This window comes from Vulpes lagopus, unplaced genomic scaffold, assembly GCF_018345385.1.
Source record: "Vulpes lagopus strain Blue_001 unplaced genomic scaffold, ASM1834538v1 ctg48, whole genome shotgun sequence".
NCBI lineage: Eukaryota > Metazoa > Chordata > Mammalia > Carnivora > Canidae > Vulpes > Vulpes lagopus.
The window spans coordinates 16126-32057 of record NW_024570855.1 but is presented as its reverse complement, the minus strand read 5'-3'; the positions used below and the strand labels follow the sequence as shown (position 1 = coordinate 32057).

General features: G+C 50.7%; 1 protein-coding gene across 16 annotated transcripts in view; it reads left to right on the top strand.

Annotated features, from left to right (window-relative positions):
• The window catches only part of LIMCH1 (LIM and calponin homology domains 1), a 302543-nt gene that overhangs the window by 278865 nt on the left and 7746 nt on the right, over positions 1-15932 (top strand). For 12 of the 16 annotated variants that reach the window (XM_041742409.1, XM_041742408.1, XM_041742403.1 and 9 more), the window contains 9 exons: positions 1615-1695; positions 3413-3505; positions 4845-4949; positions 6118-6245; positions 7879-8000; positions 8474-8597; positions 11345-11422; positions 12994-13102; positions 15107-15209. In XM_041742409.1, coding sequence (XP_041598343.1) covers positions 1615-1695; positions 3413-3505; positions 4845-4949; positions 6118-6245; positions 7879-8000; positions 8474-8597; positions 11345-11422; positions 12994-13102; positions 15107-15209 — 943 coding nt within the window. The remainder of the gene's footprint in view (positions 1-1614; positions 1696-3412; positions 3506-4844; positions 4950-6117; positions 6246-7878; positions 8001-8473; positions 8598-11344; positions 11423-12993; positions 13103-15106; positions 15210-15932) is intronic. The other 4 variants (XM_041742412.1, XM_041742410.1, XM_041742411.1 and 1 more) reach the window with 1 other exon arrangement.

Below are 15932 nucleotides of genomic sequence, written 5' to 3'. Positions count from 1 at the left end.
TGTGGAAGGGGCGGGATCACCTTTCCTCTGCATCTGACCCTGAAAACTCTCAGGGTTTCCCCGTCTTCCCCAGACGTCCCAGCCCTGCGCCCAGTGTCCCTCCCTCACCTCCCGGCTGCCTGCCCTGCCTGCGTGCCCCTCACCTCTGCTTGCAGTTCCCGCCTGGAGAAGCTGGAAAATGAGAGCATTCTTCATCGAAGCTCTATCTTCCCACCGGACTCCTTCTGGCTTTATTCACGTGACCGCATCCTTTGTCCTCAAAACACAAAGAAGGGCCTCCCTTGAGGGAGGTTCTTGGACCGTTCTGCAGCTCCTGAGGGTCCCCCCGCTCAGGTTTAGGAAATGCCAAGTGAAGCCAACCTCTAACCCACTAAGTCCAGGTCTCTTCCCTGGAATCCCATTTGGGTGACATTTTACGGCCCTGCGAGGAGACTTGGGCAATCTCGGATATCATTAAGTAGCTTTTCTCCTACACGACGCGTTAGAGCCTTTGGCTTGGCATGAATCCCGCACGCGGCATCCAGGAAATGTGTTTCCCCGCCTTGTTTGCCCACCCTTCCTTGACCTTCTGTGGGCATCATCCTGAGCAGGTGCAGGCACCCTGGCAAGAGCCTCAGCGGGGGCTCGTAAGCGGAACTACATGAAGGTCACCACATTGATATTGTAAGGAGCCAGGCAACCCCCCGCGGGACCTCCGTTCCCAGCCTGGAGACTTCCCTGGGCCAGTACACCCCCCGGGGGCAGGGCAGGGTGGGAGGAGGGCTGGCCCAGGCACCCCGATCAGAATGGGGTGGGGGGTAAGGTGCCTGGCTCCTGGGGCACATGCTGGCCTTGGCAAGTCCTCCGGGTGTCGGGAGGGCCAGGCTCAGTGCCGCAGGCCGCAGCCCATAAGCAGGTTGCCCAGAGCCCGGCCGTGACTCCTCTTGCCCTGTGGCAAGAACCTGCTCAGCCGCACAGGTTCTGTGACCTGGGTGCCCACTTCGCTCCATGCTCCTTCTCTCATTATTCCCGCTCATTCATTTGGTGCCAAACCCACAAACACCTTTAAAAAAAAAAAAAAAAAAGAAGAAAGCTTGGGTCTGAGGTTGGCTGCGCGGGCGCCAGGCAGAGGCTCCGTGTCACCTGGGTCCCCGGGGTGCCGGAGGACACCTGCGACCTCAGCCGCGGGAGGAGCGAGAACAGCTCTCCGTGCAGCAGGCACCGCTCTGCAGAGTGCCCCACCTGTGGCCCCGGACCCAGATGCACAACAAGCACCTCTCGCCCAGGAGCGTGAACCCAGATGCACAACGAGCATCTCTGCCCAGAAGCGTGAATCCGTGCAAGGGACCACTTCTGCAAGAAATGAAGCAAAAGCCTCCTGTGCCGGGGGCTAATCGCCTCCACGTTTTCCTTAGCCCCAGCGATGTTCAGAGTCCTGCCAGCCTCTTGGAAGTCAGCCAAGGAGGGGTTAAGATTACAAAGTGGTTTCCGTCAACCAAAGAGGGTGTTTGTGTGCAGGGGGCTCCTGCTTGGGCGTGTCCGTCGGGCGCCGGGCTGTAGGCCGCTGCGTCCCCCACCCCGGGCCACCCAGGAGGACACAGCTTAGTTCTGATCACGATTTTATTGTCTACGCAGTTCAAGTTCTGGGCGTGGGACCCAGAAGAGGAGCGCCGGCGACAGGAAAAGTGGCAACAGGAGCAGGAACGTTTACTCCAGGTACGACTGGGCTCACGGCTTCCTTTTCTCCGTTAGGCAATGCTCTTTTAGTGACCCTTGTATTAAATGGATTCTCAGCACCGCAGATGCACGGAACTAGGTCTCCTCGGGAGCTGGTGAGTCTACATCGCTCACCTTGTGCCCGTGCAACACGGTGCCCTATGTCTGGTTCCTCTCGCCAGGGAGGCGACGCTGATGAGCACAGTGAAAAAGCATTTCATTAAAACAAGCAAACAAACAAAACACCCAAGGGGGCGCCTGACTGGCTCAGTCGGTGGAGCACGTGACTATTGATCTTGGGGTTGTGAGTTCAAACCCCACTTTGGGTGCGGAGATGACTTAAAAATCTTCCCAAAAAATAAAAATGCAGGTATTGGGGGCCAACCTGTCCATGTGTCACCTCCCTAATTGCCAACCAGACTCCAGTCCAAGGAGCAGTGGGGATGAGTTACCGAAAAGCTATTTGATGGTATACACGTGAAATAAAAATTTGGCCTTGGGAAAAAAAAAAAATTGGCCTCGGTTTTGTTCCTTAAGTGGAAATGTTTGTTCCATCTTTTAGTCAAGGCTGCTATTTTTAATTCTAGGAAAGCCCTGGGAGCGTCTCCCACTCCCTGCGCCGTGCCCGTCCATCGCCTTGGGGAGGGGAGCACGTGATGTGAGCTTCTAGAGCCAGTAAACCTCAGCTGTGCTGGTGCTTCAGCTTGCGTTAAGGTTTAGAGCCTGTTTTCCTCTATCCGGAAGGGCTCCTGAGGTCCCTCTCAGAGACTCTGTAAGGTCTGATCTTGATAACAAAACAGAGTTAAAAGCCGGCCACGGGGTGACCAACAGTGGTTTCTCCCGAGCATCATAAAAACATCAGGCTGCAGACAATCCCAATAAAGCCCTTTTGCTCCCAAGATAATGACGCCCCTGGGGATGCCTGGAGGAAGCCTCACTGCCTTCCCCAAGGGGATAAAGGATAAAAAGGATAAAGGACTCCTGTTGGCCCCAGAGAGAGAGCGGACCATAGTCAGGCTGGGACCTCTGGCCGCATGGGGTTCACCAGGGATGCCTCCATCTCGGCCGCGTCGGGGGCACCATCCCCGAGGCGTCCAGGGGTGTTTGCTCTCATCGTGACCGTTAGAATCTTAATCTCCATGTCTTCATTTCTTCTGGTCACCTCTCCGGGGGACCCCAGTCACATTTTCAAAGCCACCCTTACTCAGCTGATCATCATCTTGTCTACTGTGGCCCTTTCTGCACCATGGGTCTCGTAAACCTACAAGGTTCTGTTTGGTTGTTTGGTTCGTTGGTTGGTTGTTATCTTGCCTTTTATCCAACTCTCTCAATACCAACGTATTTCTGTCCGCGAAATAACAGAACTTACCCCTCGAGGGCCCAGTCGACCCAAACTGTAGGCTTAGCTCACCTCCTGGGACAAAAGCCAAGCTAAGGAAGACCTTAGGGTCTTTTTGGTCTGTCTTTTCTCTGCATAAGCCAGCGTCCACGCAGGTACCTGGAGAACGCCAAGCACAGAAGACCCCGTCCCGGTCAGGGCTCCCATACCCTAGCCCGTTGGGGTGCCCCAAGGTGGCATTGCCCTTGCGCAGCGTGAGAGAGTCCGACGCAGACTGCTGCCGCACGAAGTTGGTCCTGCGATGTCTTGTGTTTGGGGGGGTGGTCCCAGTGGTCTGTGCAACGTCTGTTCACGAGCCTTCTGGAAATTCTGTAACAGGAGAGATACCAGAAGGAACAGAACAAGCTGAAGGAAGAGTGGGAAAAGGCCCAGAAGGAGGTAGAGGAAGAGGAACGCAGATACTACGAGGAGGTAGGGGGTCCCAGGAAGGAATTTGACCCGTGGCTCTGATGCCTCAGTTTCCCGGTGGCATCAGCAGCGTCTCACTGTCCTTCTTGCATCCCGGCCCCGTGGGCTTCCTCCAAGAGTCCAGTCCTGGGGCTCGGGGAGACCACAGGCCCCAGGTCTGGAGGGTGGGAAGGGCATTCAGGTCACGGGCGGGGATGCCAGGCGGGCCTTCGGGTCTCCATTAGAGGCAGGGTCCTCATTTGCCTTGGGGAGGCGGCCTGGGAGCCCGTGGGTTTGCTCAGGAAGCCAAGTTTGCTGGGAGTGAATTGAATTTCGAGACGATGATTTTGACATTGAGGCTAAGTGAGTCCTTAACCATCGAGTTCACGATAGGGTACTAAAGAGATCTGGAGGGAGGAGAATTTGGTTTTGTTTGTCTCATCTTTTTTTTTTTTTTTTTAAGATGAACACACCAGACCACAGTAGAGAGTTGGAAGGGAGCTCTATTTAATGTGTATTAACTAAAATTTGTTCATGACTAATTTTGTTGTGAATTTATCTTCAGTAGTTTTTGTGCATAATCTGATCCCTGAAAGCATTTCTAATTAGGCCTCTTGAATCGGACTAAGTAATTTGCAAAAGACTTTGGTTTTTCCAAATTAAATGCTAATTTCTAAATTATTGCCCATAGAAAGTGTTATCTGATATACAGGCTTTTAGAAAATAAGACACACACACCCTTTTTTTAAATGCCCTGCTTGTTTGCACATAATCCAATGGGTTTTTTTGGAGGTTTTGTTTTTGTGGGTTTTTTTTTTTTAGTTCCTTAATGCAATTTTCCTCTTGACAAATGTCAAGAGATTTTATTTTATTTTATTTATTTTTTATTTTATTTTATTTTATTATTTTATTTTATTTATTTTATTTATTTTTATTTATTTTATTTTATTTTATTATTTTATTTTATTTATTTATTATTTTAATTTATTTTATTTATTTTTATTTTATTTTATTTAATTATTTTATTTATTTATTTTATCTTATTTTATTTATTTATTATTTCTATTTTATTTTATTTTATTTTATTTTATTTTATTTTATTATTTTATTTTTCCCCTTTCACCCCGGGTGATCCCTGGGTGGCGCAGCGGTTTGGCGCCTGCCTTTGGCCCAGGGCGCGATCCTGGAGACCCGGGATCGAATCCCACGTCGGGCGCCCTGCATGGAGCCTGCTTCTCCCTCTGCCTGTGTCTCTGCCTCTCTCTCTCTCTCTCTCTCTCTCTGTGACTATCATAAATAAAAAAATCAAAAAAAATTAAAAAAAAAAAAAACTACTATCACCAACTACTATCCTTCCCTTTAGGAGCGCAAAATAATTGAAGACACTGTGGTTCCATTTACTCTTTCTTCAAGTTCTGCAGACCAGCTGTCTACGTCCTCCTCTGTGACCGAGGGCACCGGGACAGTGGTGAGACCTTAGATTAAAATCAATCTGTGAAATAAATAAACCTAAAGAGAAGTACATAACAACAAGACAACTTTCCCATCAGTTTGAGTCCGGGACTAGGCTATTCCCCTAGAGTCAGCTGCTGTGTGGCCCTTGGACCAAGCGCTGTCACTGCCATGGCCAGGCTCCGAGTCATTTCCCTGGGAGCAGGGAAATCATTACGGGGGCCCGATCTGCTCCCATGGCCTGGCCACCGAAGTCTCTGCACTGGCTGGAAACATCCTGGTTAGTGGAACCCTGTGCTGCAACGTCCCCCTGACCGCCCATCATTCACTCATTCAACAGACGTGTGTCCCTGTCGGCCACACCGTGTGTTCCTTTGCACCAGATGATAGCAGCGGGGGGCCAGCATCATACCCCCACCAGCTCCGCGCAAGCTGCCTCCAGCCCACTCTTAAAATCCCACATGAAATTTATATGCATCTTCACGGGCTGCGAGGAGCGCAGAAAGGGTGGTCCACCTCCATCTCCCCCAAGTCGGGTTGTGAAGATACCGAACAAAAGTCACACGGAGACTAGAACAGTCTGTAATCTGCATTAAAAAAAAAAAAAAAAAAAAAAAAAAGGGCACTCGAAAGCCATTGCTCCTAAATGAATACTCCGATGGCTTCGTTTTATTTTGAAGGGTGGTTTTCTAACCAGCTCTCTTCCATGATGACTTTCAAGAGAGATCCAGATTATACATTTATTTCAGATCATTGGAAATCCGTTACTCTTCAGTTAGTCTGGAAGGTTGTGCTTTACGTTGTAGGCACTGTGATTGGAAAAAAGTGTTTCAAATATCCCACGGCCAGAGAATAGTGTTTTCCAGTGTGTTTAAAAATTATATTCAGGGACGCCGGGGTGGAATTATATTGTAATTATATATTATATTATAATTATATATATATATTATAATTATATGAATTATATTCAGAGTCCTCCGACTCTTGGTTTCGGCTCAGGTCGCGATTTCGCGGGTCGTGGGATTGAGCCCCGTGTTGGGCTCCAGGCTGAGCAGGGAGTCTCCTTGAGGTTCTCTCCCTCCCCTGTCCCTCCCGTAGCATGCACCTGTGTGCGCAGGCGCGTTCCTTCTCTCTGTCCCAAATAGATAAATCATGTCCAATATTATCTTTGTTTTCTCAATTAGAGTAAGATGGACTTGGAAAATTGTCGGGAGGAAGAACAGGAGACAAAACAGAAGAAGCCACTCCGGGGGGACGACAGTGATTTAATGCCTAAGGCTAGGGAAGATCACCCCCTGGAGGGAAAGGGCAGGTATGGACTGTCCTCGTAACTGTGCGCGGCCAGGCCTGTCTGCTCCCCAGAAAGGGGACCCGTTCCTAACGCGCATCACATTCAGCTTCAAAACTATCATTCCTGTGCCACGTTGTGTGTTGCCCCCAACACATTCTGAGATCTCTGAAGTCAGTCTTTATGATACGAATCATCTTATGTTTAAATAGGTGAGATCTTTTTCAAGTTAGGGGAGATCGTATAGACCATCAAAGGAGCACGTTGTCGCTTGAAAGCCCCAGATCTAAGTATCGTTCACCTGAAACGGCGAACGTGTCCCGAGGGACAGAAGTTGCAATGAGGCCCTGGGGTCCTACCCACCGTGGGTTGACTGTGGGCCTGGCTTCTGCCGTCAGTGTCCTCTGCGCTGTGAGAAGCCACATTTACTCTGAGTGACAATATAAAGGATAACTAACAAATGGATCGGTTGTAGATCCATCACCATCACCCCACCCCGCGGGTTCCCGCATGTTCCTCGGGAGAGCCAAACAGGTACCTAGAAGCCTCTGGATCGTTCAGAGCTCGCTCAAACTGGAGCGGGAATCTGGTTGTGGCTCTGGCGTATGGTGGACTTACCGATGCCACCCTGTGCCTAACCTGCGAGGGACCCACAGAACCCCAAGCAGCTGCCAGTACCCTGCCTCCCTTATGAGTTCTTTAGGAGACAGTTCTTTACGAAGCAGATGTTTGCTTCCGGGGCTCTGAGACGCCCGACAGATGTTGGCAAGTGTGCAAACAAACATATGCACACCTGCACGTCCACCAGTCTGCATGCCTACACACGTGTGTGCACACAGCATCCTCAGAGAGACCCAAAGACACGAAGGGCCGGCCAAGTGCCATTTTTCCAAGGCTGTCCAATTTGAAAGTTTGGCTGGAGGCTGAGCTCTTCTAGTGGGATCTGCTCTGAGAATCCTCCTGCATCCATCAGCTGGAGGACCGGGTGAGTGGTGACCCTAGGAGCCCCGAGTCCATGTCCAGAGTCTGCAGAGCCTTTGCAATAAATAGCACATCTGTTTCCAGTTGGCACTATCGAAAGAAACTTCCCAGTTTCATGAAACAAAAGCCGCTAGTCAGGAATGTTTGAATGGAGCTGCTAAGCCTTGTATGTGACGTTTTGCTGCCCTTCCAGACAGTCCCTGTTATCTCCAGAAACTTTGTTTTTCCCAAAAACTTTTTGAACCTCCTCCTCCTCCTCCCTTTACACACAGAAGCTCCTGCAAGGCCAGGGAATTCGCATGGGCTCCCCAAATCCTGCGTGGCCCAAGTGGTCTCTACAATGAGTCCCTCTTTTGTGAAAATCCGGGAGATCCCGGTTAGCCCCGACATCCCTTGAAATGATCAGAATGAAGAGCTGTCTGGACAGGGAGACGGAGAAGACATCAGAAATGATGGTCTCTCAAGCTGATTAAATTGATGGATAGTGGAAAATGTGTATGACTTTCCAGGACTTTAAATCTGGTTTAAAATGAAAAGAATAAATACACATGCAGTTAGTCCCATTTGTTTTTCAAATTGTATCTGGAATTTCCAGGCCTGAAGGGATAGGGTGAGCTTACCACCCAGTTCAGTTGTTTCCATCTGTGTTCTGAAATATGCTTGTTTATCCTAACAGCCTAACTCAAGGGGCCTTGGCTCCTTCTAAGAATCCTGGATCGAAAGGAGTCCATCAGGACCATCAGCTGGATGCAGAAACGGGGGCCCTCTGCTGCAGGATGAACTCCCAGCTAGCTCAGGGTAAGAATGGGTGTTTAAACCCAATAATTAAATTATTATAATTCCCCCCAAACACGGTTCAGACACGTATGACCTCTACCGGCTGCAAGCTTCTCTTGTAGCTGATGCTGCACAGTACAGGGAGTAGAGTCCCACCAGCGTGGGCCCACAGAGTGCACGAACCCACCACGAGACCACAGCAGGCATTAGTGCTTTCAAGAAAGATGATATACAGGGCCGCTGGGGGGCTCAGGAGTGAGCATCTGCCTTCTGCTCAGGCCGTGACCCCAGGGTCCCGGGATTGAGTCCCGTGTCAGGCTCCCTGCAGGGAGCCTGCTTCTCCCTCTGCCTGTGTCTCTGCCCCTCTCTATCTCTGTGTGTCACTCATGAATGGATAAGTAAAATATTTTAATCTAAAAAAGATGACATACAAAGCACTAGGGTGATGTCACTGAACACTGAGTTTGTGTTCTTTATTCTTTACTTGGCCTTAGATCCACCCCAGAATCCGCAGGTATCAAACCCACCAATGCACGTTTTAGAAGATGTAAAGCCAAAAACGCTCCCTTTGGATAAAAGCATTAACCATCAGATCGAGTCGCCGAGTGAGAGACGGAAGTGAGTAGCCAATAAGATGCATGTGGAATTCCTTCGTTTGTGTGTTTTTAATTTATTGACTAAGAATGGGAAGAAAGAGTGTGAGATGGCGAGACGGCAGCAGTCTTTTTGTGCTTCTCTCCGTTGACTCCATGTGATCGGATGATAAGTGTTTATGGGTGTTCAAGACAGTCTTCCTGGCAACTAAGCATGCACACTGATTTTTATCAGTTTGCAAGAGCAAAGTAATGTTTTTAACCTTCAGATCTGAACATTTGGGAGGAATGTGCAGGTCTGTTGTATTAGCGATTTATTGAAGTGAGTTAAATTGTCTGAGCCTGTTGACAAATGTTCTTTGAAAAAACAGAGAAAAATGAGAAAATAAATGAGAAAAAAATGTTTTTCTCTCATTTACATGCTCTCCCATTAAGCAATACCTCCAGGCTGTATTCTTATTTTGTAAAAAACTGTATTATTTTACAATAAGCATAGTTCTTACCATTTTTGAGGCATTTCAATATGTAATAGGCACTGTGTCAAAGGGTTTACATATCTCTCCCCTTTTTTATAGACATTAATTCACTGAACTCTTCCAATAACTTAACTGGGTTGTTGTTTCCATTTAGAGATGAGAACATTGAGGCTCAAGGAAATTAAATAACTTATCCAAAGTACTTGACTGCCTAAGTGGTAGAGGAAGTCAAAATGAACCCATCGTTCCATGATAAGATCATATTTGGGCCAGAGGTCTTGTAATCAGTTTTTAACATATATAATAACATCCATGACAGTCATGATACATTGACCAATCATTCAATGTAGAGCTAGACCACCTGGCTTCAAGCTTTGACTCTGCCACTTGCCTACATTGTATTCTAAGCAAGTTACTTGATCTTCCTCTGTCTCAGTTTCCTCATGTATAAAGTGAGAATAATCTTAGTACCCTCCTAGGGTTTTGTGCATGGCAAATGATAGTTGCTATATAGTGTAGGTGGTAGTGGTGAGAATGCAAGTAGTGGTGCTGCTGCTGCTGATGGTGCTGGTGATGATGCTGGTGATGATGACGGTGATGGTGTTGGTGATGATGGTGCTGGTGATGCTGGTGATGATGCTGGTGATGGTGATGGTGGTGATGCTGGTGATGGTGATGATGCTGGTGATGGTGATGGTGATGGTGGTGATGCTGGTGATGGTGATGGTGATGATGCTGGTGATGGTGCTGGTGGTGATGGTGATGGTGATGGTGATGATGCTGCTGATGGTGATGGTGATGGTGGTGATGCTGGTGATGGTGATGATGATGGTGCTGCTGCTGCTGATGGTGATGGTGGTGATGGTGATGGTGATGATGCTGGTGATGGTGCTGGTGATGATGCTGGTGATGATGACGGTGATGGTGATGATGCTGGTGATGGTAATGGTGGTGATGGTGCTGGTGATGGTTCTGGTGATGCTGGTGATGGTGATGGTGATGGTGATGGTGGTGATGATGCTGGTGCTGGTGCTGGTGATGATGGTGCTGCTGCTGCTGGTGGTGATGGTGCTGGTGGTGCTGGTGATGGTGGTGGGAGGGGGATGGTGATGATGGTGACAATGATGGTAATGGTATAATGATGATGGTGATGGCGGTGATGACTTGTTTTATGAGTTCATCTTTCTACCTTATTTAGTTACACTTTTTTTCTCAATTTAGTATTTGAACCATTTCCCCTTATCGCTTATGTCCATCCTATTTTATTACCATATGTCCCGATGACACTCAAAATCAATAGAAGGTAAAATCACATAGAAGTAATCATTATTATCTTGATTACTGCTCTGATTTTCAGCCTTTTCAAAGGCAATGTACTTACCCTCTATATGAGTACATTGGTACGTGAGTACCTCCGGGTATATAGTCTGATCCCCTGGAGGAGACAGGCTCTGCCTGAGGAGGGAGATTAGAGCGGGAGGGGCCTCAGGGAGTCGTTCTGAAGGCAGTTCAAGGACCGACGCACTCGTGCCCTGTTCACTTCTGTGTTGGCATTTCTCTTTTCCTCCTTCTTTTCTGTGTTCTGTCCCTTTCTTCATAAATGAAGTTAACTCCTAAAAGCAAGAGCCCAGAGCAGGCTCACATCCACCACGAGCAGGGCTTAGGCGCAGGCACAGCCCAGGTACCCCCACAGAGCACCTGTAAAACCCTTGTGACGCCTTCTGGCTGGGGGCCGTTCTGCGGTGTGGATGTTCATGACATAGCAATCACTGAATGTTTTGAACATGACCCCTAATCAGAGGTACCCGTGATGGTAGGGGTCGAAGCCACCTGGTGGCAACAATACCTCCTTTAAGATCTGCCCTTTAGCTCTGGGCTCCTTTAAAGAGCATCTTCCTGTATCCCTCTTCATCTCTCCCCACCCACCCAGTCCCTAAGTTTTATATCTAACCCAGCATGAAAAGGTAACTAGCAAAGGACCTTGCAAAAGAAATAAATAATAAAGATTAGAAAGGTATTTGATCTTTTCTCTCCAGCTGTGCTGTGCCAGCCTGGCTTTGATATTGTACAGCCAGTGCATGTACAGTTTTTGCTAGGTGGAATGGCTGGTGTTTTTTTTTGTTTGTTTGTTTGTTTTTCATAAAAAATTACCACTAGGACGTTCCATTGTTTTTTGTTTGGTCACCAAGGGAGTGGGGTTTTTTTGTTCTGTGTGGTTTTGATCCAAAATGTTTTTTCTTGTGGGATGGGCTTCTCTTGACTCCTCCTAATGTTTGGCTCCTTTACCGTGTTACAGGAAAAGCCCTCGAGAGAATTTCCAGGCCGGGCACTTGTCCCCCTGCTCTCCCACCCCTCCTGGCCAATCACCAAACAGGTACAAGAGCGTAGAGAGCCTTTCTGAGGCTGCGTGGTTTCGCCTGGAGGCTGCTGAGCGTGGTTTTGGCCAAATTCGTGCTTGCCAGATGATTTTGAGTGAATCGTTGCGCTCCCTCTCTTCCTAGTCCCGCACACGGGCCGAAGGAAGGGACACGTCCCCCCATCCGCCTGCAGATTTGCACAGCCCGTGATAGAAAAAGCCCAGTGCATGATGTTGGCACGGCTGTGGCCATGGGGCTTTAATTACATTGTGCAGAATCTGCAATCTAATAATAAAACCCACTAGACAATTGCCGGGCTCCTCCGCCGGCGCCTTTCCCTCCAAGTTTGCCCAGTCCTTCTGGGCAGGGTCTGCTGATGGCTCTTACAGTGGCCCGGGGGGGCTGGCCACAAAACTCCATCCTTCCCTTACCCCACTCAGGCTCGGCCGTGATGGCTTCTGGACATTAATTGGGCCCCATGATATTCTTAAAAGCTGCCTGAGTTCCCATTCACTGGAGAGACAAAGTATTGGCTACTCAGAGGTTTTCTTTGATTTGGAAATTTCATTTTACTACCGGATAAGAGGGAAATCCTAAGACGCAGAGTTTGCTCAGAGCAACCCTTCCCCTTTTCTCTTGTCTTACTTTCTGTTTCTTCGGTTCCTCTGTACCCTGTCGGCTTTTGGATGAAATTGCATATTTTTAAACGGCCTGTGTAATTCTGAGAGCTTTCCAGACAGTCCGGCATCGTGACGATGTGCCCTTAGCTGTGGGAAAGCTGCCTTGGAGGCTGGCGGTCAGTCCGCGGGGCCGGGTTCTAGTCCAGTGTAGGCCCCGTCGTGGGGGCTGGAGGGGGCCAGAGGGGGGGGGCGACGCTGCCGTGCCCTCCAGGTGCTGACGGCTCAGAGAGGCAGCAGGTGCCCAGATCATGGAGTCACCGGGCGGTCGCACTACAAGAGGTGGTGGGTAGGGACCCAACTAATTCAATCCCCTCATTTTAACAGTAAAAGGAAAAACCCGGAGCGGGTTCCTCCCACCAGATCCTAGACCTTGATGACAGCAGGGAGTGGCCCCATGTCTGCCTGGCACCTACTGGGCTACGTCACAGTTGCCTCTCTATGTTTCAACCACGACTTTTCTCTTAATACGTAAAAAGAAACGCCCTAGCGGGCCAGTGAACCGATTATAGAAAATTTCAAAGCAACGTCGAAACCTTAGGAATGCTAAAGCTGATTACCTTTTAGGACTTAAGAAAACATATGATAAATGCATTGAATCATTGTCAAGGCGTTTAAGTGCTGTGGTTGGAGAGACGCAACGTAGGCTTCTTAGAACACATGACAGAGAGACAGACCGACCCCGCAAATCCCATCCATGCCACAGCGGACGCCTGTTGCATCGGGTCGTGCATCTCGTTCGCGACTTGTCCCTGATGCCTGATTCCTGCCCGTTACCAGCTCCACTCGGGATGTAAACGTTCGTCAAATCCACGCTCTGGTTTGTTTTTCTGCGTGAGGTCACGCGTTAGTGCGTTAGTGCGCTAGACCGACTATACTCTAAATGGACGTTTTCTCTGCCGAACCTATAGGTCGATCAGCGGGAAGAAGCTGTGCTCGTCCTGTGGGCTCCCCCTGGGGAGGGGAGCAGCCATGATCATCGAGACGCTGCAGCTCTACTTCCACATCCAGTGCTTTCGGGTATGTGCGCGCCGCTGGCCTTGGGACCTCGCCTCCTGGAAACCCTGCGGCCTTCGTGAGGCCCAGGCGGCGCGGGTGCCTGCAGAGCCCGCCCTTCGAGACGAAGCCCCCTCCCCCGCGTCCATCTGGGGTGTCAGGGGACAAGGGGCCAAGGGCGCGCCGGGCCTGGTCGCCGCCGAGCCTGGGAAGGCCGCGTGCATTTATGTGGAACGCCATGACCTTGTGGCTTCTGACACTCCTGTGCCGTCGCATCAGAGTTTTTTGTCTTTGACCTAATGGAAAACTTCCTGCCAACTAAGAGGTTGATGGCCCGTTGCAGAATTGTAGGCGTCCGGCGAACACGTGCGCAACCACGATTGGGTGTCCCCGTCGCCCGGACCAGCTCAGTGGCCCATGTGACGGTCCTTACTGAGCCTTTCGTGGTCCTTTATCGCTCGCTTGCTTGTCTAATTATCATCTCCTCGAATAAACCGCCACCTCCGTAAGGGCAGAGGCCACATCCGTCCAGCTCACCGCCATTCCCTCCGATCCCCGCAGAGATCGTGTCAGTAGTTTTTGGTGAATGAAATAATCAATAAACTGAAAATGGGGAGTCCTAGACCCTAGTCCCACATCTCCTGCTAATAAGGAGGTGAACTAACAATCTCTAGCTCATTTCTTTTCTTTTTTTTTCCTCTAGCTCATTTCTTATAGAATTTACAAGCTGGACTGTTGGCGTCTCTTTTTTTTGTCTCACCCGTGGACACAATTCAAGTTGTTAATACCTAATTCTGAAGCTAAACCTTGAATTCTGGATAAGAGTCACTTTTTTCTAACGTGCTTTCTTTCCCCCCACCCCCCTCTCTAATTTCGTTGTGTTTCTTTGTTGGTAGCTTTTTCAGCTATAAACTAAACTTGCGTGGGTGAAAAATAAGCCCCACTTTACCTATAAACCCACAGAAAGTGAGCAAAGTCCTAAAATTATTAATTTAAAGGTATCCGTGATGACTGGAAAGCAAGACTCATCATGGGCAAAACACAACCCGGGTACTTAATCAGACTCAATTTATCGATATTCTCATTGTGAAATGAAGCTGGACAGTGTGTGTCCCTAAATTGTGTGGAGGTGTCTTAAGGCTCAAACTATGTGCTTCTTAGACATTTCCTGGCAATGCCAAGATTCCGTGTCCCAATACCACAGTTTGTTCTTAGAGACCCTCCCTGGACTTGAGATAATGCGGATGGCAGAGAGTCTTTGCCGTTTCTCACGGGATTCGGAGACTTGCCTCCTTGGCTGTCGAGGCCTTTGTTCGCTCCCGATTCCTGTCCTGGAGCTGATGCGACGCGTTAAGGCACATCGCCTCCCAGATTGAGCCCTTGCCCCAGTGAGGTCAGTGGAGCCTAGAACCCGGAGGAGGCCTCCCCGGGCCGCTGCTGACCTCGCAACGAGAGGCTGGGGCTGGTTCTCCTCCCCTGAGCGGGGTCCCAAGCCCCCCCAGAGGCTGGCCTCTGCCACCTGCCCTGCTGCCATCAGGCCTCCTCCTGCACCCGGGCAGACTTTGCTGAGGTCTCTTCTGTTCCCAGTGGATTTGTCGCTCCGGGTGTCCCTGCTTTTGATGCGGAAGCGGAGGACGGAGTAGCTGACCCGGTGGGACTGGGCAGCATTTCTGGGAAGCGTTTAAGGGTGGCCCACAGACGGGTTTCAGCAGATCATCACTGGCCAAGCGTTTACTTAAAACCACTAGAGTGTCTCTGTTTGAAGTAGTTGTTCCGCGTTGGCTGAGCCATCCCCATCCTGTCTTGACCCGGGCTCGGCCTGGGGACCACCGACCAGAGCCTGCGATCCAGTGTCCTTGTCTGTGAGATGCAGGGAGCAGGGGTGAAACGGCGCGAGTGAGCGTGTTGTGGCCGTCGGGGGCTCTCAGTGCGAGACCTGCCCCTGACCATGCACGCAGTGGAGGTGGTGGCTGTGCCCTGGTGTGGAGCGCGCTCGGCCATCTAACTTCTGTCCCTCCCGCCCCGCAGTGTGGACTCTGCAAAGGACAGCTTGGGGACGCGGTGAGCGGGACAGACGTCAGGATCCGCAGCGGCCTGCTCAATTGTAACGACTGCTACCTGCGATCCAGAAGTAAGCACGGCACTGGGCTCGGGGCCCTGGGTGGTGGCGGCGGCCCGCGCAGGACGGGAGCGACTCCTCACTGACCGGCCCCCCGGGGCAGGAGGGCCTGCGTCCAGAAGCCCTTGCCTTGCGGGAAAAGAAACCAGGAAATGAGCCCTATTTACTGCCTGTCCCTTACTGAAGTGACCGCACGGTGAGGCCAAATGCTTTTTATCCAGAAAAATCCCTTGTGCCCACCGCCACGGAGGTGAACACCATAGACCAAGCCCGAGACCTCGCCCAAGCTCACTGCAGAGATTTGGGGGAGCTAGGTGGGGGGTGCAGGTCCGCAGCACGCGGCTCCCCGGGGTCCCAGGAGGAAGGGCTCCCCGTGCCGCCCAACCCAGCCCCCCCCCAGCGTCTGTCCGTGTGCCCGGCCACCCCGGGAGCCTCGCGACACGGCCAGAGCCGAGCAAGGGCCCGCTTCCCCGCGGGCTGCCCCCGGCCCCGAGGCCTCCACGGCGGGCCCTGGCGCGCCCCGGCTCTCCAGCCACGGGAGGCCCGTGCTGGCGTCGGGGGCCCCGGGGTGCTGCTGCCCGCTTCGGCCGAGGCTCTCCCCGGAATCCCGCTCACTGGCCGCGGGGGGAGGACTCCCCTGGCGGGCACCCCCCAGCTGGGCCGCCAGCAAATTCAGAGTTAGAATTTCTTCCTTTAAAAACCGTGGGAGTGAAGAGAGTGAGTTTGAAATTCAGG